The sequence below is a fragment of the Hippoglossus stenolepis genome, chromosome 2 (genome assembly GCF_022539355.2).
Source record: "Hippoglossus stenolepis isolate QCI-W04-F060 chromosome 2, HSTE1.2, whole genome shotgun sequence".
In the NCBI taxonomy this organism is placed as follows: Eukaryota; Metazoa; Chordata; class Actinopteri; order Pleuronectiformes; family Pleuronectidae; genus Hippoglossus; species Hippoglossus stenolepis.
Window position 1 is genome coordinate 24,162,215 of NC_061484.1, and position 22,814 is coordinate 24,185,028.

A 22,814-nucleotide genomic window follows, 5' to 3' on the forward strand; every position below is an offset into this window, starting at 1 on the left:
TTACACTCACACACATGCCCAAAGATACATGTATATTGTATGCATGTTCACGTGTTCCTCTTAAGTGTGGTGGTTCTGTATGTGTGCGTGTGTCTGTGTGTGCGTGCGTGCATGTGCGCGGGGTAAGTGTCATATTCCATTAGTAGTACAGGCCTCCCTGCTCCCATAGGCCACCAGGCGTGTGTGTCATACACACTCAGACAGTGGAGAACACCCTGAATACTAATACCGGAGGTGTTAGCATCTTTGTTGTGCGTGAATGTGTGTGTATGTGTGTGTCTTTGTACATCTGTATGCATGTGCACCCAGCGGAGTGGGGGGTGAGGGGTGGGAGGTGCTGTGTGGTGTGACGGAGAGTGTTAAGATTGGAGTATGTGTGCAGTTATGCGCACTGTGTGGGTATTACGACCGTGTGTGTGTGCATGTGTTGCATGGACGCAGTCTGAGGTTAATAAATATTGACAGTGAATTATCTCTTCTGGCAGGGTAGCAGTGGGTTCGATGGAGCAGATTGGACACACCAGCAAGAGAAAAATACATGTGGGACACACATGCACATTGCTTTCTCTCATGTTATTCCCTATTCCACCTGCATTCAAGTGAGCCCTTGAGCAAAGCGGTGACCAGTTGCAATTGTCTACTACCTGACTACAACAGCCAGCTTGCCCTAAAGGTGTCTATTATCTTGCCAGTATAGATTCTCCCTGGCTTCTTTCCTTGCCCGAGGCCCACTATCCTAACACAACACAGCAAAAACATGGTGATCAGCTACTGCAACGCACTCACTCTCTGCGATGCGAGTGCGTCGCAGTGGGGGCGAGATAAATAACAAGAAGCAGATTAAGGGAGAGAAAGTGTGGCAGAACGGGATGGAGAGACAAAGAGGTAAGTGCAAAGGGAGCAGGATGCTTTCACTGTAAAGCTACTTAAGAAAAGGATTTGCTCAACAGCTAAGGGACAGAAATACAGTTTTTATTTAGCCCATTAAATGAGTGTATAGGGAGTGGTGATCGATTAATGCAGCCCAACCCCGTGACATTGCCCAGTCATCACTCTCTTGCACACACACACACACACACACACACACGGACCACAACCATCTCTTCACACATTCAATACACACAGCAGGGAAGAGTCTCTGTCGGCCCAGTGTTCCTCTCACTGCATGGCCGGGTTGGGCACAGAGCTGTAACGTTGCGTAACGGTACATAAACATGATCGTGGGAGGGGGGACAGTAAAAAGGGGATGGGGGAGAAAAACACCCTGCAAGGTCAAATTTGCACTTCCTGAAGCATTTGTGTGAGAGCTCAGGGAGGCAGCACTCACACGGATGCTGCAGCCTGTAGCAGCTCTGAAGTTTACAGTGTTCTCTCTTTGAACTTCTGTGTTTATGATCAGTGTGTATGTGCTTACAGAAATACACACTGCCAGTGGCTCACAGCTATCTGCAACCTGACAGCTGATCCCACTGAGAATGTAGGTAGAGGTGCATGTAAAGCTAGAACTACAGTGAATTCCTTCCAGGAGCCTGGACATCCTGCATTTTCGTTGAAACTATGTATATATGACTTGACTTGAAGAAGGTCGGGGCTTTACTGACCAGCCCCTGGAGAGCGAATGTGTGCTTCTACCTTCAGAACATGAGTTTCCACCCATAAGACAACCAAAAAAATCGAACTCTCCTCGTCTATATGGCAAATAATAAGCTGAATTTGCACAAATTACGCCATGAGCACATATTTTGCTTGCACACTGAACTTTGTCTCCTTATGCAAGATCCATTACCATCAGTATTTAACTGTGTTTTGTCCCTGTCTACTGTTGGGTATTTGTTTTTAAAGTATTTATGATGGTTTGCTCAAGATTTGTTTAATTTCAAATTACAAAGAAAATAAAAACATAGCATTATGTCCCCCCCCCCAAACCACCCACACACCAGACCTGTGCCATCAAATTTAAGAAAGTAATATTGCACGACTGCCAGAGAGGAGAATCATAAATATAATTATCTGCTTCCATCTTTTCGTACAATTGTCAAGAAGGGCTGCCAAGTTGCACAGAATTTCAGAGCAGACCCTTGAGGAGAGAACGTTATCTTCTCTAGATTGATGTATTGCATAACCCCTTTGATTCAATGAGAATACTTGGAGGGGAGAGGATATTTCCATCTGACTAGAAAGGGTCGCCTGGCCAACAAAGACCAGAAGGCCAGCGTGGTGCACTAATGATTGTTTAGGTGTACGACACCAAAGAAAGCAATGAGAGGGGATGGATCCAATTGTTCTTTTATTTAGGTTTGTATGTATTTTTAAAAGTTTCCTGAGATTGGATCATAAATTTGACTGAAAAATGCAGTTTAACACATTCTTAATTTGAGGGGAACTTGTATGTCTTCCTTGCATGTCTTTAAACACACACAAGTTATATTATCATCTGGTCAGATATAGTGTATTTGTGTCCACAATGCGCGTCCCTAAATTAAAGTATACGCACCTTTTTGAAGAGCAGGGAGTCGTCCATGTGCTCTGAATACACTGAGGTGAGTCTGTATTGGTTCTCAGTGGTGATATCGATCTGGTAGCCGGTCAGGACGTAGCAGACCGTGCGGAACTCCTGGATCTTTCTCTGAAACACCTCCTTCAGCCTCTGGTTCCGGAGCTCCGAGCTCTCCATCTGCTTACGTAAATCTGCCACACAAACAGAGGTTGGACGAAAAAGCGTCAGATTTTCACACACCGAATGTGAAATGTGACAGCACTCTTAATGTTAATGTACATATGTGTAAATACGCATTATGTGCAAGATTCTGCTACATGTGTAAGATTTCCCCATGGAGCTCCACATGTACACATTCATCCCTCAAAGCGCATTCAGCAGGGATGGACGACTCCATATCAAATATCCACTCCCTGCAGCACTCCATCTGCTCACTCAGGGTCTACAAAACACCGTAATGCTCAGAGTGTAGTGGTGACTAAAGCTGTCAGCCACGGATTCTAGCTGGGAGCAGAGAGAGCCAGGATGGGGCTTGACTTTCATTTGTTGAAAATCAATTTGCGATAATTACTTTAATTTGAAGGCCCTGATTTTGAGGAGGCAGGGAAATGAGTTTGTCCGTGAAAAAAAAAAAAAGAGTCATTATGGAGGGAATTATTTACAATGTTATCGCTGCGGCAAGTGTTAAAAAGGGAAACACATGCCTGAGCAACTGTGCATGAACATAATGTATCCTCGGTAATGGTGAAATGAAGGAGAACAGAACAACCGCAAAACGGCAAATGATTCCATAATGTTACTGTTCACACTGTGACTGTTCCCACAACCTATGATTAAAGTAATTATCCTGGTTCTTTCATTTTATGATCTCTAAATTGTTTTTTGTGCTCAGATTTTCAGTTTTGTCTTTCTCTGTGTGTTTTGAAAGGTTGAAGGTTTGTTTGTGTGCAACTGGAACATTTGACCAAAGTTTCTGAGAGCTGAGGCAAATTTTTATCTCCACAGTGAAGGGCAAGCTGCTGTTTCATGTTCCAGACCGTTTCCTGTTGTTTTTCAAAAGGTCTCTGACCAGAACAATCTCCTGCGTTCTTCATATTCTAAAGGCAAACTCCAGAAAACATCCGAACCCAATGTTCCAGACATGGCCGTCATCAAAAGTCAAGAAGATTTGTTTGTCATTTCAAGGATTTCAGTCACAAATACTGGTGCTTAGTTCGGAGGCTTTTAACACCAGGACAAAGAAAGGAGGACAGATTTAGTCTCAATCAACAATTGTCCTCAGTGTTGTTTTCTGCATGTAAATCACAGTAAATGTGGCCTTTCCCCCACCATTTGAAAAACTCTTTGACCAGGGCTGATATCAGGCTGACTCCTGAAAAGCTTTTTACATTGATTAAAAGTCATTTCAGTGGCTCAAATGCCTCTAGTTGGATAAAAACTATACTTAAACCAGTGACTTCTCCATTACATTGTTCCATTACACAAACCTTTCATTTACCTGTCAGAGCAGTTAATTGTGACATTTTGGTGGTGCATTTTCATAGGACAGGCTTCTAGCCCTGCAATGATTGATTATTATTTCAAATCATCCCTCTTCTTTTCATATTTCACCCATTATATTTTGTCTGTCAATATGAAACAAATAGATTGGCTCGAAAGTCTGTCAGGGCGTCTGTCTGCGAGTCTCCTGGGTAACCGGGCTCCTCTGGAGTGTCAGTCAACGATGATAAATACTGTTTCAAGACTTCGGAATTGTGACAAAACTGTCACTTGATGACAGCTATCAAGCTGCCCTGATAGAGGCTGTTAATTCTCGAGTGACGGCAGGAACAAAAGGGCCAAGGAGCGTTATTGCCTTTACAATCACCAACAAGAACCTGTCCGTCCATGCTAATGTGTGTGTTGCTCTGCTAAATCAAAGTACAGGGTTAGAAGTCTTTTAAACCACTGTCAAGTTTTGAGAAAGTCAGCGACTTCCGACTTTTGCCCTTAATTGGTCTCTACGGGTCCGAGCACTGTCTCTTGAAAGCTGTCAAGAACATTCCACTGCTGAGGGAGCTTCTTATTTTTAGATTTTTGCCTTTTCTCTGTGCAACTTGAGCTGCTCCTCAAGTTTGTATTTGTATCCGATTAGAAATGCCAAATTATAGCAATAATTGCACCATTCTAATACATTATCTGTGCAGCTTGTCCTTTGAGCAAATCCCATTTGACGCTGAGAGAAAGATGGAACACACCCTGAACCGGTCGCCATGTAGGGACAACATAGGAAAACAACAACCTTTTACACTCATTCACACATGAAGGCAATTTACAGGCGTCAAATGTGTTTGAACCATGGGAGGAAGTTGGAGTAGCGCGAAAAAAAAATCTGGTTCAACCCCAGAACTGTGAGGAAAAAGTGCTAAAAAGTGCTTACCACTGTACCGCAGGCCATATTTGTTAAAAATATTTTTAGAAGTCATTAAATATAAAGTTAAACTATAGAAATAAAAAATGTCATCAGCATTTCGATGTTCTTTGTCCTGTCTACCCAGGAAACTCAACACATGTGTAATGATGATTTCTATATCCAATCTTAAAAGGGAGAAAGGACAAAAGGACAATTATTCTACAGAAGAAGAAAAAAATCACAAACACACTCATTTAAATTGAATTAAAGATTATCAAACTCAACATGAGTTCTCAGTTAACATTAAAAAGGTTGAGAACACAACCATCATCACACTCTGCATCTTGAATAGTTATGAGGCCATCGCTGTGGCCAGATCTGTCCAGACGTATAAAGCTGCCAAGGTACAATGTACACTGCCTCTATGATAGTTCCCTGTAGAGCAGCTCCAGGAGCACATTCTGCCACGATGAGACACACACGGTGAAAACAATACCAGCCACACCGTCCAACTGGTAATAAGAACTTGAATGAATAAGTAAAGTGTTTTCACATCTGGAAAAAAGAAATCTCTTAGCATGAAGATGAAAAAAGAGATGGGTTATAGAAGTGAAAGTAGGGGTGGAGAATAATCTGGGACGATTATTCCGTGAGTGATATGGTTTACTTCCTGGCTCCATCATGAATACTGACAAAATGTTTTACTGAAATGAAATGGAGCCCTGGAGCAGGGAGACAGGTGAATTGAATGTTCAGCCTCAATATGTTCAGTAATGTTTTCACTTCTCACTGCAGAAGAACCCTCAGGATGCTTCCAAGAAGGAAGAAAAAAGAAAAAGGAAAAACGACTTAATTCACAAAATGCAGTCATGTGTAAAGCTTGGAATAAGACTTCATAACAACAGCTAAATCCACTGGATTAATTTAATTTTAAAGTATAATGGAAGGATTTTTATTCTGGTGTAAAATTTAACTATATCTAAGACTAATTCCTGTCATTTCACGATAATTAAATTGCAGTTGTATTGGCTTAACGTTTTCATGAAAACTTGAACTCGGACAACACAGGAATATCTATTTCATATGTTTTGCTGATTAAGAGGAGAGTGTTTGACTTGTGAAATTAAATGTGGAAAACTGAATTTTCTTTTTACTCATAATGTTCCATTTGACATTTCTCTGGATGAAAATCTAGTGTCATAATCACAAAGACTCAATTACCCACAATCCCTTGTTAGGCAAAGTGGTAACATTTTCATTCCATATATTAAGTACTTCTTTTCCAGAAGGGATAATATTCAAAAGATGTATTTCAGAAATGTAACTTTTCAAACAAATTTGATGGTGAGGTTCGCCCATTACGAACAGTGGGGTAGATAATTCATTTAGTCAAATATAGTACATGAAGTAAAAACCTTTCTACATAAACTATCTCTGAGACATTAGAATCATCCCTGTGTTATTCATCTGTGATACTTTTTCAGTCATTGCACTTCTCTGACCCTGGTCTGAGGATAAGAACAGATATCACACATTAGGTCTGCATTACTTGCTGCAGCTTAGATTGAGCACAGCGGAAAGAAACTTAATCATTTCACCTGAAAAAGACAGAAAAACTGAAAGAGAAATGGGTCAGAAGCTCACTGGCAAAATTTAAACGCTTGGTAAGATGAGAAGAGAGAAGACAAGAGTGAAAGGAGGTGAAAACGTGAAAATGAAGCATGGGAGGTGGAAGACATGAGAGAGACTAGTTAGAGAGAGAGAGTGAATGAGTCAGACTGAGACAGAGGAAGAGAGCGTGCACTGTGGTCCTGGGGAAGAAAAATTAGCCGACAGATTCCCAGCACTGAACTGCCCTGAACTCCAATTAAATATTTAACCCTGCCATAACGACACGTCCTCCCTCTAACTGTCTGTCATATAATCACATCCAAGAGGTGAAACACCTTGTGGCCTTAAATACCAATGAAGCCATGTTCTATGTTTAGGAACCCAGCCACCAGAGGGAGCAGGTTTCACTCCTGATATAAATTTAAAAACATGCAGTTAAATAAATTTTCAAAAAGTAGAAATATCATCAAATTACTTCTTTAAAGAAAACTTTGACCGTCTTCTAACCTGACATGAACAGCTTTGGTAGATCACAGGCATAATGTGAGATATCTTATCAAATCAGATTTAAAAACAGCAAGAAACGCTGCGGAAACTGTAGCTGTGGCTCATTACAGCTCAAATTGAGCTTGTTCATGTGCATGTTTCCCTCATTATTACACTTTGTGTTGGTTGAGATTTATGGCCTCCACCAAGGAAAAACGACTGAACTCTTTATTAACTTTGCGAGAATGACACGAGGGTGCATTTGTTGACATTTTCCCCAATTTCCCATGAAATAATGCATGTGACAGACATATCTCTGCACCTGATATCTATGATTTGGTGCCATTTGCTGCAGCTTGATTGAATTTAAGGGACCGTTGGGCCTGGTCGGAGGTATATGTGCTCTGACTGCCGTTCTACTTTCTCCTGTAATATCTGCTCTGCAGTTAAACTCACCCGCAGCCCCTTTGTTCAGCTCCATTAAAAATAAATTTACCAGTAATATAAATGTTACGGACAGTGGAAAAGTCAATGCCACTATCCAACCCTGCTTCATTTATCATGAAGCCATTACAGGTTAAATGTACCAGTTGAGTATGAGGGAACATGCCGGTGTGGGTTGTAACTCTTACCCAGCACCTCCTTCGATGGCGGTAAACTGAGGCCGATGCTGCTGCCGTGCAACCTGGAGTCGTCTTGAGAATGGGCCAAGGCGCCTCCCTCCTGCAGCGAGCGCACAAGTTCCCTGAGGTGTGTCACTTCCTCCTGAAGAGCCTCCACTTCCTGCTGGCGTTGTTGCTTGGCAACAGCAGTGGGGTTCATTGTGAGGTGAAGAACTCTGGTTTTGACAGGATCATAGTCTCCCTGAGACAAAAAGAGACAGAAAGACAAATATCGGACATCCATTTAGTTGTACAGTTTTGAGTTCCTGAACTCAAAATCCAATCTTCTTGTCCAAACTCTAATTAAAATAAAAGCAAACTTCTGAAAGAATATAATAATAGTGTGTGCTTTTAGCCAGCAGTGTCTAAAAATCGATTCTCAACCAAAAGCTCTTAAGTAATCATGCTCCAAAACTGAGTCAAATTATATGTTCAAACCAGCATTAGCTGACGTAAGGCAGGTTGACAAATGTCTGTCAGAACTCGGAATGGTTTAGTGTGTGAGTGTTACCGATTACACCAGACATTTCACAAGAAAAGTTTTGGTTTAATAGCGTAGGTCGGTAAAGCACAGCCTCGCTATTAAATCCAGATGGTGCCACCGTCATCAGACAAAGTTTGCAAGTTAAAGTTGTAAGCTTCCCTCTCCTGCTTCAGAAAAGTAACTTCATTTTCAACTTCTACAGATATTTATTTAGTGTCACGTCCGACTGCTCTGCTTTACATCGCCTGCCAAAATCGACTCTACAGAGGCGACAGGATAATACAGTGAAGCTATAAGCGTCAGGCTGCCAACTTGCTTTATTTCCCAGAATGCTCTTTGCGGTGACAAACTGTACGCGGCACATGAAGCACATCTGATCTTGTTCTTTAATGTAAATAGAACTGTCAGAATAAGACGTTAGCTAGCGTCAACATTTCCATTTTATTTGAAGCATGGATTCATTTCCTGTTGTCTCTGAAACTTGGAAACATGATGTACGATGCTTTATCATGCAAGCGATGAAATAGTTTTACTAAATGTTTCATAAGCTCTGAAGTTCAACATATTTTATAAAAACTGTCCCAGTGACACACAGAAGTGTTTAATAAATGTTTCATGGTATATTGATGCCATAAATTGAGACCAATGAGATTTAACTGTGGGAGTGTATCAATCAAACGGACTAACACAACATTACATAACATATAAGGAGTGGGAAATACAGATGGATGTTAGCAACAAGAAAACTCTCTGAATTGGAAGCTAATACCAAAGGAAAAATGAGACGGAGGTTTCCAGAAAACATGATTTACTTCTTTTATGATTTTGTTTTCTTCCGAGTCTATACGGCCCGGGTAAATCTGAGCCCATCTTGGCTTAATACCAATATAAGAAGCTAAACACAAACTGGAACACGAATACACACACACCTATCCGAGCTCTTGATTACTGGCTAAATTAGATTCCATATGCCCCCGAGCGGTGGTTGCAAAATAAACTACAGACGTGGGGAGAGCAAGCAGCAGTCAAGGAGAAAGGGGGATACGGGAGATGGGAGATGGGAAATGTGAACGACACAGAAGAGAACACAGTGAAAAACAGAGGGTGGATGGCTATCGTTGCCTTCAGGGTAGGGAAAGAGCAACGGAGACGGGAGGCAAAAAAGCGCCTCACACGCTTATAAATAATGCTTTGTATAATTTAAACGGAACAGAGGGATTGAGCTTTCCAAAATGAGGAGCAGAGAACGTGTGTATATTTATATCAAACCATTTCAACTGGACCGCACAGCCAAATAAAATCCAGATTTATTTTCTCACAGTGTAAATCTTTTTGAAGTTCAGCATCGGAGTTTACTCGAGGACGCGTCAGGATGTGTGTTGTGATCAGCGGCGAGAGAAAATGGAAGGGAGAGCCAGATATTGTGAGACAGATATGTAGATTAGAGCTGTAAACCCTGGCACAGACACAGAGTAGAGTCCTAAAAACGCAGCCAATAGCTAAGTTCTGTCAAGAAGTGAAAACTCTTTCAAACAAGCGTCTGTGAAATTTGGTCCGGCTAATGAAAAATTATCATTATTTGGAGGAGGGATTCATATTCCACTTGTGGGAAGCCTGGACTGAGCCAAGGGGCGATGCTTTAATTGACTGCTCAGCCACAAAAACAAAAAGAAGATTTATATCTATTTGGAATCCGAGCACATCGCTTTCAGAGCGAGCCAAGAAATGGCATAATCATTTATTAATTGATGAACCCTCGTCATGAACCGAGCTGAATGAGAAGTTGGAAGAAGGCCTTCCTCTACATCCAATTTTACTTTGTGTGTAGAAGATGACGGACGACAAATAAGTGAATTGATAAATTGATCCGCTGACATTGAAAAACACGAAATTGAAAGACTCACACAGGGGATGATCAATTATAAGATGGAGAAAGTCTAATTACCTCTCACTGCACCTTTACCGTAAGTCATTTGAGAAAGTGCTGCATTATATAGTGATAAATCATAATTTAGTTCACTGCTGCATCAACAGCTAACAAATGCCAACTTTCAAAGTGGATGTAAGCAAACTGCTTATTAGAGTGTTTCAGCTGGCCTATTTTAGTGTGTGTGTACATTTACATTCATCTATGGCCCGTTCTTCCACAGTATTTACAGTGAAGCGAGGTGGAGTGCCATTCCATGTGCCTGAGGCCAAATATCTCTTATTCATAGAACAACAATAAAGACGTGTCTCATACCAAGGAGCAGTCTGTTTTGAAAGAAAAGAGCAAGAGGCCAGGAAAGGGAACCACAGAGCAAGAGATCAAGAGGATGAGATAGAGAGAGAGAAGGAGAGAGAGGGAGAGTATATAAGGAGGGCCGATCGAAATCCAGGCAACAATATCTGCCTTTAACGTCGCTGAGCAAATCGCTCTCAAACATCCACCTCTGTACTCCACACAGCACAGACCACAGGGGACACATGAGTCACTGATGGAGCAGGTGACAAAGTAATGGTGAGTGAGTGTGAGTGTGCATGAGCGTGAGAGCAGAGGGGCACCATCAAAAAGTAAAGGAAAACCAAACACACACAGACACACAGACACCCTTAAACTACTGAACTGATAAAGCAAGGTTGACTGGAGACACAGGAGACACTGGAGCGGCAAACCTCTTTCACTGAGTCATATTATCAAAAACAGAATCGAGCTAATTTCTTGACTGGCTTTTAAAGCCTCTCTTTTTTTTTTTTTTATAAATTGTCTGTCGCGGTTGCATTTACAGGATCAGTTCAAATTACAATTACATGGCACTTGTTCATTTCTGGAGGTCAAACGACATTCTCTTCTATTACTGAGTCATGGTCTTAAATAATGACCAGAAAGGTGCATGTGCAGATAAGATAATGTCAAGTTGACCTTTGACATCTTGGAACAATGTCATCACTATTTATCCCATTTTTATCCAATTAGACATTTGTCTGAAAATGCCATAATTAGCACATGCACCTTGAATAATAGCTGACATTGACCTGACCTTGACCTTTGACCATCTTATCTAACTGCGTCCCATTAATTACTTATTTGTCCTGCCAGGGTTTCATCATGAAACTCTCACATATGTCTCCAACTCTTTTAGTGCCATCGCTTCATTGTAGAAGTGTGTAGAGTTCTGCCAAACATATTGTCTTTCTCTCTCTCTTTCTCTCACACTCTCTCCATCAGCAGCACTGGGAGGAATTCCACCACGTCTGTAGGTTGTCAAAACATAACATTTAAAAAGTTTGACCATCCTTGCAGGCATCAAGACCCAGTCAGTTTCATATGTAGCTGTGTGCGTTCCCAAGAGGGGCGTGCAGCTCTCGGCGGGCAGGCAGATGTAGGTTTGTACCCGTCACTCATGCTCAGTTGTGCATGAGAGCAAACTGCGTGCTCTGCACCAACTCCATTAACATGTTAACGAATCAACTGTGGCCTCACCGATCGGAAAAGTGCATCAAGCAATGCACTGCAAGAAAGAACATAGTAGTCACTTACTTGTGTGATGTCAAGTTTTTAACAATCACAAGTAGAAACGCTGCACAGGCCTTTTTGGATATGGGCTGGCTATGAAAGACACACAGCAGTTTAGCAGAAACCTTACCCCTCGTCTCTAAGGCATTGAGAAACCCATGGATTTATATGGGTAGTTAAGACTCAAGAGTTTGTTTCCAGCTAGCTGCAGTGCAGATGTCCTGACAGAGTCACATAAACAGCCCGGGCAGGTCCCTGGTGGAAGGTAGACATAAGCCAAATGGAACCTGAACTCTCTAGATGGAGTTAGGAGGAGTAGCTGGAGTGGAGCAGCATCCGCTACACACTGAGAAATGTATGTTTGCTAATGGTCTTATCGCTGAAAGGGACACAAGTATCTGGTGTCCTTTGCTGAAATCCTTAGTTAAGCTTAGATACACATGCAAAGCACAAACTGTGATGATGTTGTTTTAAAGAGCAGAAAGAAATCACCACAGCTCAGCATGGGCTGATCATGTCTCGGACAAAAGCAGAAAAATGCTGCAAGGTCCCCTTCAGATTCCCTTGTGTAAAATAAACTGCCGAATGGCAAGTTGCGTGGAAATATCACTAAAGCTGCTTTCATGCACTGAACTCCGCAGTTCCTCCGTATCGTCTCCAAAGGTGCATGTGTGAGTCCATTTCTACAGATTTTACAGGCAGGACATGTCTGAACTGGGCTTATCATGTCACTGCAGCCGGCACCAAGGACGTCTTACACTACATCTTTGCTGAGCCCTCTCGTGTCCTTGTCTTCGGTCCGTTGTATGAGCGATCACAAAGCGATTGCTGAATCCTAAAAGCTACTAAAGGGTCTGGAGACATTTCAGTGTCTCTGTGCCTTGTGTAAAACAGCAGACAAGGGGATGCTCTCCTAACACTCCCCCTCCGTGGTTTAGGGCCAGCTGGTAGAGACGGGGAGATTTTTTAGACCATGTAGCATTAGCATGAGAATCTCTAGTAGGTTCCGCCACACAGAGACTTGAGCCTCTGGGGTTGTTAATGGATACACAAGAGGAGGAGGAGGTGGTGCCCACAGAGCATGAAGGCAGCACACATTCTCCATGGGACACTGAGCTCCAAGGTCTTAGCATCGCATCTTTACACCATGGAGATGAGAGCAGTGACGAAGACTCGCTCAGGAACAAGTGGAGTGTGAAAACTGCCACCCTCCTCTCCATCAGACAGGTCAGTCACATTGAAGCACCTCACCTGTATAAACCACTGGAGTGACCTTCCTTGTGTGTTTGGGCTGGCAATTGTACTCCAATTTATGTTTTGTGGTTTTACCAGCCACAGAAATGTTTCCTACATTTGGTGAAATTAACAGGAAATAGCTGTAGTTTACATGTACGGACGTATTACGACTTTGAAAAGATGTAGAAGAGGAGATTTTTACAATGTTCACATTTTAGCGAAAAACATTTTCCAGGATGAAAGAATCCATACAAAGTCTTGAAGTAGAAGCAAAACTTACTTCCATGATCATTAAAACCTGTTCCACTATAACTGTCATAACTAACATTTATCTCTCAAATTGCTTCTTACACTGAGCAGGCTGGATGAGGATGAGGCACTCTACTCTGATGTCTTGAATCATTTCGCTGATTTATTCAAATAAAAACCGAGCGGCACTGCCATCATCTCTTCTGCTCAAAATGCATAGAGCGGTTTTTCGTGTTATTGAGAAAGTCCCTATCAAAAACAACCTTGACGTGCCGTACCTGTAACAGAGAGGGGGAGGGGGAAGACAGAGGATGGTGGGAAAGACGCTCAGTTAACGGGATATAATGAAAAGTCATAGTATAGTAACCCGATGGTGGTAAAGGATTGGTTCTCACAGGTTTAGTCCAACTTGATTTGTCCAATGATTCTACATTGGACACTTTTAACCACACAACTTGTGGAGGAGACTTTGGCTCCCACTTGCTGGACTGGTGCCTTTTTGGAAATCCTCCATTCACAGTACACAACACCCTCAAGACTGGGCTTTTATATGACCAAATAATTTGAATAAAAAAAAAAAAGATACCTAGTTTACTTTTGTTGAAAAAGTCATAAGATGTAATTGAATAAAAAAACATCAATATCAGTGCCAGCCCAGGCAGATTTTAATGGATTTTTATCAGCTAAAATAACACTGATCAAAATGTGCTCTTTTCATCCCTGTACTCTGCTGTGTTTTGTCCTCCTCAGACTATTGGTGTTGCAGCTACTCTCCTTTACAAGAAAAAAGCCAGACTCTACTGTGCAGCAGGCTGAATAGACCAGTGGAAATTACCATATGTGAATGGGAAATTTGGGTACAGCAGTGAGGGACTACGAGTTCAGACATTAAGATTGGAAAAACAAAGAGATTCACTGAGCTCTAACCCCAATAGCCATTAGCAAAGCAGTGTAAAAGATATTTCAGCAAACAGCTTCTGGTGTTTAACTGGTGCTGACTCTTGCTTCTGCTGGTTAATGCGATACACGTCTCCAGCTGTAGCAGATATATTACCTTATAAGTGTTGGATAAATCATAAATAAATTATGATTTTCTAATGATTTCATTAAATGTCAAGTGCACGTCTTGAACACATGTTGAGTCGTCACAATAAAATCCAAGCACAGACAGGGTTGCCTCAATAAAGTTGGTTTATCAAAGTGTTCCTGCCACTAGGTGTTGTTTTGTGGTTGTGTTGGCTGGGGTGTCAACTGCTGGCAGTCAGCCTGATCTGTCCATCTGCCCGACAGTATGAGGAGCAAAATTATCTTGGCTTTACTTTCCACATTGCCATAAAATCCCACACTCCCCATTAACTTTATAGTTTTAGCCTCACTGCTAAAGCCAAAAAGGAGAACAAAACCTGCCTGTTGGCCTCAAGGGTTCGCTTACAGGACTTAAATATATAGTTGTGTTTTCAGGTTTATTCATTGCTTAAATTGTTTTCAGTATCCAACACTACGACACAAGATAGAACTTTTATATCGTTAAAACTGCCACAACTATTCAAGCCTCCATGTTTCACTACTAGGGGTGGGTAGTGAATAATAATAAAAATAATAAACTAGCCCCGGGGGCTAAATTATTAAATACCGTAGTATCAATAAGCTCCGACGTTACGGGTTCTGCTCTCGGAAATTAAGAAATTAGGAAAATAGATTTTCTATTTATTACAGTGCACGTTTTATTTCACCAACTCTGCTTCTGATTAAGGCATTAATCTATGATGCATTCTTCCTGTTCCCCATCCAACTCCATTTCTCTCTCTCTCTCTCCACGTATATAATGTACAGTATGTTTCCAGCCAGAGGCAACACAGGGAGGAGTTAACTAAGGTATAAGAACATGGGTTGATTATTCAAAATGAACATTAACTAGCTGATCTTTAAACATCTTAAAAAATTCTGAAAAATAACCAATATGTTTACCATTGAAGTACTGCCTGAATAAGCAGTATTCTAAAGAGTAGTAGCGTTAAATCTTAGAATACAATACTACCACAGCTTACATGAGGAATGGAAGAAAAACTTTACTTGGCTTCAAGAATGTCATATTCAGGATGGAATTGCAATAACATCTCATCTAGCACTATGTCTCTTTCAATTTAAAAATAATGTCTAAACATAATGTTGCTATGGCTGCATGTTATGGCCTTGCCCAAGCAAGCACATGTGCAACAGAGAGTCGACATTGATGCAACCTCTTGCAACGGCAACAATTATCTTTGTCTAGACACGTGACGTGACAGCAAGAGCACAAAGACAGAGCACAGCAGTGTTTCCCACCATTGTAGCTGTATGAAAAGAAAGCAACGAGAGGGGAGGTTGTAGGTTTTGGATTGTTAAGAAACAACTGATGATTCTCACTTGTTACGAGTAAACATCAAAATTGCTTCAATTCAATTGTATTTTCCTGAAAGCTTGATGATGTTGTCATGTCTAACCAGAAAGAAAACAGGGTCCAAACCACAGAGGGGCTACTTAAAATAAGAAGCAGAGCACACGTGGTAGAGGGCAGAACAGCTCTTGACAGGCTCTGAGAAGCCGGCCTGCAAACAAGCATTTTCCTTGTTAATAACAAGATTGAATTGAATTGAGCAGGCTCTCGGAGACGGCCTTGTCAGACACATGTGGAACAGTTCCACAATTTCACCTCGAACCACTCATCAAAATTCAATAAAACAATCACCCAGCACATTCTGTTCAAATCTCAAATCGTCTCTGTTTATGTTTTGCTACTCAAATGATAACAGGTATAATGCCTTTATATTTACTGCTCTGACCAATGAAAGGTGATGCACAGGATACAATGGGTTTACTATTCTGTCATCATCAATAATGAATGTTTGGAATAAACTGTAGATCCCAGGAGCTCTGCAAATAGAAAGACTAAGGCTTCGCAGTTTCAAGAAGAAGTCAGCAGGCTGCCGGGCCTTTTCCTGTCATGCCCCATTAGGAACAACCTCCCTGCTGACATCAGACTGTCTGCCTCCGTTGAGGCGTTTAAATCCAAACTTAAAATTCATCTTTCTGCCTTAACTTTCACTTATTGGCTTATCGGTTAATTACTTAAGGCCTGTAATACATTACGCCTTGTAGAACTGTACAGGCCATGGTGTCCTGCTTACAACAGCACTCTAAACTTTCTGATAATTACGGCATATCTCTAACCCTCTGTTTGTTTAGTCCCTTAAGCACATGAGCATCCAGACTGTGTGACCATCTCTCCCTCTCTATCCCCTATTTTCTACTCTCTGTGCTAAAACCATTGGTCGTCCTGGGACCTCTCTCCCTCCCTATGGCTGTTAGTGCAGCATTCCAGATGTTTGCATCAGGATCTTTGTCCTCCAGGAGTCCTAGTCTCCTCATCATCTCTCTCCGCTGCTGTGTGTTTCTGTCCTTCCTCCCAGATGTGAGAATGATGCGATCGATTTTGCCTGTGATCAATGTCTGGAGAATTAGCTCTGAACATTGTCCTTTCACACATCAACAACAGGAGATTTTCTGTGTGAATCACATTCACACCTTCTGAAATTACTCTGATTTGTTTTGTTAAAATGCATCAACACACCCACTGGCCCACAGTGAAGTCTGCAGATAAAGACCAGCTCAATTAAAACTTCAGACATTACACAGACTTTAAGGGGGTTGGCATGGTAGGATCTGTTTAATGCCCTGGTCAACAGATTCAGACAATAGCGTTTAATGATAATGTCAAGAAAAGTCAATAGTTGTAGTCCATGTGTGAGAGTCTGTCCTATTTACAGGTCTTTATGGTGGAGGGGGGCTTGTGTGGCTCAGTGGCCATCTGTTGACAAGTGCTTGTTGTCCTCCCAGATTTCTGCTTCTTCAAATAAATACACCTTCAAATAAATACACTTTCAGCCTGCATCTTTCTCAAGGAGAGGAATCACTAGGTAGTATGATAAACAACAATCATGCATCAGAGAGGATTAAGGAAAAAAAACAGCAGCTTAAAGAATAATATACTTTAAAAGAAGACCGAGACCTGGATCTCGACAATTCTTAATAAAGCAGCTTCCTGAACAATATCAGGGCTCATCTCAGTGGCTCTTAGACACAGGATGTCAGGAGGAGCTAAAGGAGATGTCCGTTCGCTCAGCTCGTTTCTCTGATGACTTAATATCCTGCAGTGGGTTAAAGGTTATATCTATATGAGGCTGTAACGTTATATAAAGTGAAGGTCATATGACTTGAAACTGTAAGAAAGTCGCAGGCAAAGAAATATTTGAATGTCTGGCCATCTGTTAGACAGCAGGAGCTTATGCAAAACTCTGGATCCCTCTATTGTTCTTGTCACTTTACCATTGAGATCGAAAGTGAGCCAACATCACGATGCTGGAAAACCTCAGTTAAACCCAAAGAAAGCTGGCTAACGTACTATAAACTGGCTTTGTGATCCAGGCCCCTGGTGAGAGGCAGAGACCTTCCACCACAGAAAGCAACCAACTAACCAGTTATACAAGATGCTCATCACTGCTGTGCTGCTTTCAGATACTGCGGACATTCTCCTGGAAGTATTCAGAGGGGGGTGTATGTGAGTTTTTCCTGCCAGCCTGCACATAACATGTCCAGAGAATGTCCTAGTGAGCCCATATTAGAATACACAAGGAAAATGTCCAGAGAATCACGTTGATCACGTTTCTAACACTGGGCGGATGTGAAAATGTAAAAAATAAAAAAAGAATACAAATATTTAGACTGAAAAAGAGGTGTCATACACGTAGAACACACCAAAGAAGTTGTCAACTTGGAAAGATGAGATATGATAAGAACAGACTCCAGCATCTATGTGCTGTAAAATTTAAATATGTAATTTTCGTTTATACATCATGTCCTGCCACCTGCATTTTCTATTTTTCACCTGAATGCTCCAAAGATCAGATAATCTCCTGCTGCGTTCTTTATATGTGAAGCACAAAATCTGGCGAATTCACCGGATTTTCCATTTTTCATGTTTGAAAACTGCTTTAGAATCAAAACTACAGAAATCCCAACAATATGATAAAACGAGGCATTTTCTTAAAAGGATATTTTAACAAAAATGTAAAAAAAATTTACGTATGATTTATGTTCTCTAAATATACTGTAGGTGTGTAAGAAAGATGTAGGAAAACCCAAATTTCCCAGGAGAGCTTCCTGACAGACTGCTGGTGGGGATTATTGAGCCCGATTCCATGAAGAGCAGCCTCATTACATTGGTAATCTGAGTGGTTGACAGTCACACTAGTCAGTATGATCTAAATATATAGACAGGGCGGAAATGATGGCTTTATGCCACGGGAATCTGAAGTGCAAGTTGATATAATGAAAATCCCCGCTGTCACTTTATTCAAGCATTCAATGTAAGTCACTCATGCTTATGCATTCAGCCATTCATTTCTCCTTTCAAATGCTCCTCATTCAGTCACTCATCTCTCCACTCCGTCTGATGTAGGGGTCTCTTGCTGTGCATCAGACCGTGGAGGAGTCATAAAAGTTAACTCCTAAGAACTGACCTGATCCATTGACCAAGCAACCTTGAAACCCACACCCACACACACACACACACTCAGTTGTCAATTGCTTTAAAAGTGGTGGTCATGCTTGAGAACACATGGATTTCATTCACCTCACGGCTAAATGGAACCAACACGCTTGCCCACACACGTTTCATTAAAGTGCCCTGGTAGACTTACTTTGGCACAGTGTGAGTCAGGGGAGTTAGAGGACCTGACTGAGATCTCACACACACTCACACACACACACACACACACACACACACACACACACACACACACACAGAGCCAATTTAAAAAGGAGAAGGGATCAGGTCTAACTGAGGGAGTTCGTCGAATAGCTCTGCCAGATGAAAGTAGCTGGATTAGATGCACACGTCCGCATGTGTGTTTGTGTGTCCGAGTTATGTTAAGGCGGCTACCTGCCACAATTCATTTCATCCAGTTTCATTTACAGCAGACACTGGGGAATGTCTACATATATTGTCACGATACCCGGCTCCCCACAACAGTTATGCTCATTCGAATCCCTCCAACCAATAAAGCAGGGCTTTAAATCAGCCTGAGTTTCTACTACTTTTCCATTGGACGCTGCTGGAGTCACACCTGGGTCCAATTGCTTTTGAAAAACTGTCAGATATGGGTAGCGTTTGGGTGAATCAATCTGCGGTGTCATACCGGCTGGGCTCCTGCCCTTGGGTTTATTAAATTGGTTCCTTTGTGCCAGATGAGTAAATCCATCACAGAAAAACAGTTGGAGGGAAGTTTTGGTGCCTTACCTGCAGGTTGTGTCTCTCCAGTCTCATCTCCAGAATGTTGTTCTGCTCCTCCAACCGCTGCCGCTCCGACTCTAAATCTTCAATTTTTTGTCTGGAAAAAAATGCATCCACACATGCTCCCTTACTTCTAATGAATATCTACAAGGTACAATTAGTGACTATGCAGATTATCGACTCAATAGGTTAATCCTTGATCTCTAGATGTATAGAGTGAGCGAGTTAACCTTTGACTTGATGGTATTTGTGTGTGTGTGCCAACTACCTGAGTATGTTGACCTCCTCTTTGGTGGCAAGAGAGCTGCTGTCAGCCACAGAGGTCGGCTGCTTTTTCAGACACTCCAGCTCCAGCTCCACCTGAGACAGACAGACGAGAAGATGGGCTCGGAGCATTAATGTCAGACCACCTCTGGCCATGTGCCTGGCACAAACCTTTTGCCTGAAGATAAATCTTGAGGACTCTATTCCAGCGCGCTGCTATCTTTTCCAGGAAGACATCCAGACAAACATATATACGCCATCAGTCTTCCAACTCATTTTTCATTTCAGAATGTCCCGGCTCTTTTCCCCAAGCACTTGTTTTTAGTCTGTGGATGTCTTAGTTAGTTTCTCTCGGATCTCACTCTCCCCTCTGCAATTATCCCTCATTTCCATTTGCACACCCATTTTCCTCTCTTTCTGACAGCATCTGTCTGTCTCTCAGCTCATCCTCTCTCTCCCAGTCTTCCCAAGACGAATAAGTAATTACTGCTACACCAGACAGGTGGATTTCACGCGTCAATACTCATTGCTATGGCTATGTTGACGTCTCCTTGGCAACAAGGAGCCATGAAAAGAATCACAGTGTGTGTAAGAGAGTCACACCTGCCAACTCTTTACGTTATCCTGGATTTATATCATAGAACATAGCATACACTAACTTCCACAACACGTATATAAGAAAAAGAAAACTTAACACAAACTGGCCCATTAAATCTGGCAAAATTCAAATGTCACTCAAAGACTTAAGTATGTGGTCATCGTAACCTGGCAATTACCCAGTGTGCTTCAATAGCAATTTGTGTCACTTCAGTCAGGATGTAACAAGAGGGAATAGGGACAGTAACGCATGAAAGCAAGCTGTTCTGTTGCTGTTAAATATGAAAAGGTCTGACGGACCATTTTCACAGTTGGTCTCCGTGTATAAGTCATATATTGGTCAGCATGTGCGTCACAGAGCTGTTTAAGCATCTCTAAATCACAGTCAGGCAAAGTACACCTGACAGGATAACAGTCACAATTTAAGAGACACGTGAGACAGCTGAAATTCTCAGGGCAGAACTGTTGTCTCCCTCTTCTGGCGGTGAGAGTGATTACACCAACACTGGTGATGCATGCTTGTGACGCCTGGCTCGAGTTCCGCATACATTTTATCTGGAGCATCAGAAAAGATTTTTGGACCATTCCGAGGCTCAGGGTTCTGTAGCCTGTTCCATCCCAGTTGCTTTGGTTGCTCCCCTCTTGGCAAACCAGTAATTGCTGGCTGTCATAAAACCCATCGCTGCAGCTGTGCCAGTGCAAGAGTTTCAGATTAAACGATACAACGCATTCACACACACACAACAAGTGTACGTGAATGGGCATGTGATCTGTTTGCAGGTGTGTTTGTCTGGATGGAGACTTTTTAGTGTGGACGAAGCCAAAGAGAGATTTACCTGGTGCTGATGGCTAATCAACATTGTGTGAAACAAAAAATGCTAATGGTAGAGGCTGCAATGTCTGTGATCATTTGGTTAATAATTCGGTAGTAATTAAGGTTTCTATAGCATTAATAAGTATTATATATTTAAATTTGTGGTAGTTGTTTCTTGTTTTTAGTTACTGGTGGAGTATGAATGGAAGTTCGGGTCAAACACATCAAACAAGTAAAGAAAGCCATATGTATTTATCTGTTTTATTACAGACTAAAGCACTACCAGTTATAAGAGTGGGGGGTTGTGTGATCATATATACTAACCGTTTGTAGCTGCAGTTTGATTGTCATCGTCTCTTCCTGTGCTTTGCTCAGCTGGGCCTGAACAGACAAAACAACACAAGGGGTGAGGAAGGGAGGGAGGAAGGAAGGGAAGGAGGCACCGATACAAAAGACAAGCATGAAAAATGACTTGTTGTGCTACTGATTTACAGTATTGACAGAACCGGTGCAGGCGAGCAGATCAGAAAGAGGTGCCAGTATATTTCAACCAAAGTGTGCTACTCATTCATTTTCAAACACTGACACGTCGGCCTTCTTCTCATCATTCCAGCGTTGCTCGTAATGTCCCAGTGCTTCACAAGAGCGGCTTTCATCAGTTTTCAGTGCAGTGACTGTCAACTCGTTCACTTGAGCCATTAGTTATGAGCAAAGTCGACAACGTGTTTCCAAACTGACTAAACTTCGGGGACTCTGAGGTCGCGTTCACACCGACCCTTGTTTAATCCAGATCTTCTCACTCTTTTTCAATTTAGTGTGAACCAAACTAACAGGTGTGAAAGGTCCAGACCAACGAAACAAAATTTTGTCCAACCAAAAAGCTGGTGTAGGTGTGAAAATGAGTGATATAAACTCAAATATATATCATTAAATACAAGTTTATTTCTCTAATAACAAACTTGTCTCAGTGGAGGACAAACGAGAGCACTGGGAATACATGTGTTGTGTCATGGATGTGTGCACACGCACCTCCATCTCTGCATTGTGGCTCTGTGTCTTCTGCAGTATGTCCTCTGCCTCTCTGAGTCGCTTGCTGAGTTGAGGCGAATACTCGGTAGGCGCCAGCTCGCTGTCATAAGACTCCAGTATCGCCCGCATTCCATCACGCTCCTGTAACACAAAACACACACACATTAACATAACACTACAAAATCCTATTCCTACTGCATACTTGCAAACACATTTTCAAAAAGAAAGTAAGTCATGAGATTACAGAATTTAGTCAAGAAATATGTGATGTGTGTGTGAATAAAGTGGGAGAATCAAAGCTCTTTGATGTGTTATCTTTGTATTATGTTTGGTGCTTTGCTGTGTTTATATGACAGGCAAATGTAAATAAGAGAGTGTGAGGGAGCTGCGAATTTCTTTTCCAAGCTTTGACAGGAGAAGCTTGTTGTGGTCACGCTCATTTGTATTTCTCCTCATGTAATAAATCAACATCAAATGTCCTTGTAGACTAAAGATAAAGAATAAATTGTGACAGAGAAATCTTGCAAATGAAGCCTAAATTATGCTTCTTTATCTAGCTTGTATAATGTGAGATACTGGAACGTCCTCGACACTGTAATCTGCCCAGTACATCGACACTCCCAAGTAGCTGGTACTCTTAAAGAAGGGAGGATCAAAACCTCTTCA

At 41.8% G+C, this 22,814-nt stretch overlaps 1 protein-coding gene across 1 annotated transcript in view; it reads right to left on the bottom strand.

Moving 5' to 3' along the window:
• The window catches only part of mad1l1 (mitotic arrest deficient 1 like 1), a 53,980-nt gene that overhangs the window by 16,308 nt on the left and 14,858 nt on the right, over window positions 1–22,814 (bottom strand). The window contains exons 12-17 of the mRNA XM_035181044.2: window positions 22,149–22,289; window positions 21,444–21,500; window positions 19,713–19,804; window positions 19,451–19,541; window positions 7,619–7,850; window positions 2,495–2,688 (exon numbers count right to left, since the gene is read on the bottom strand). Coding sequence (XP_035036935.1) covers window positions 2,495–2,688; window positions 7,619–7,850; window positions 19,451–19,541; window positions 19,713–19,804; window positions 21,444–21,500; window positions 22,149–22,289 — 807 coding nt within the window. The remainder of the gene's footprint in view (window positions 1–2,494; window positions 2,689–7,618; window positions 7,851–19,450; window positions 19,542–19,712; window positions 19,805–21,443; window positions 21,501–22,148; window positions 22,290–22,814) is intronic.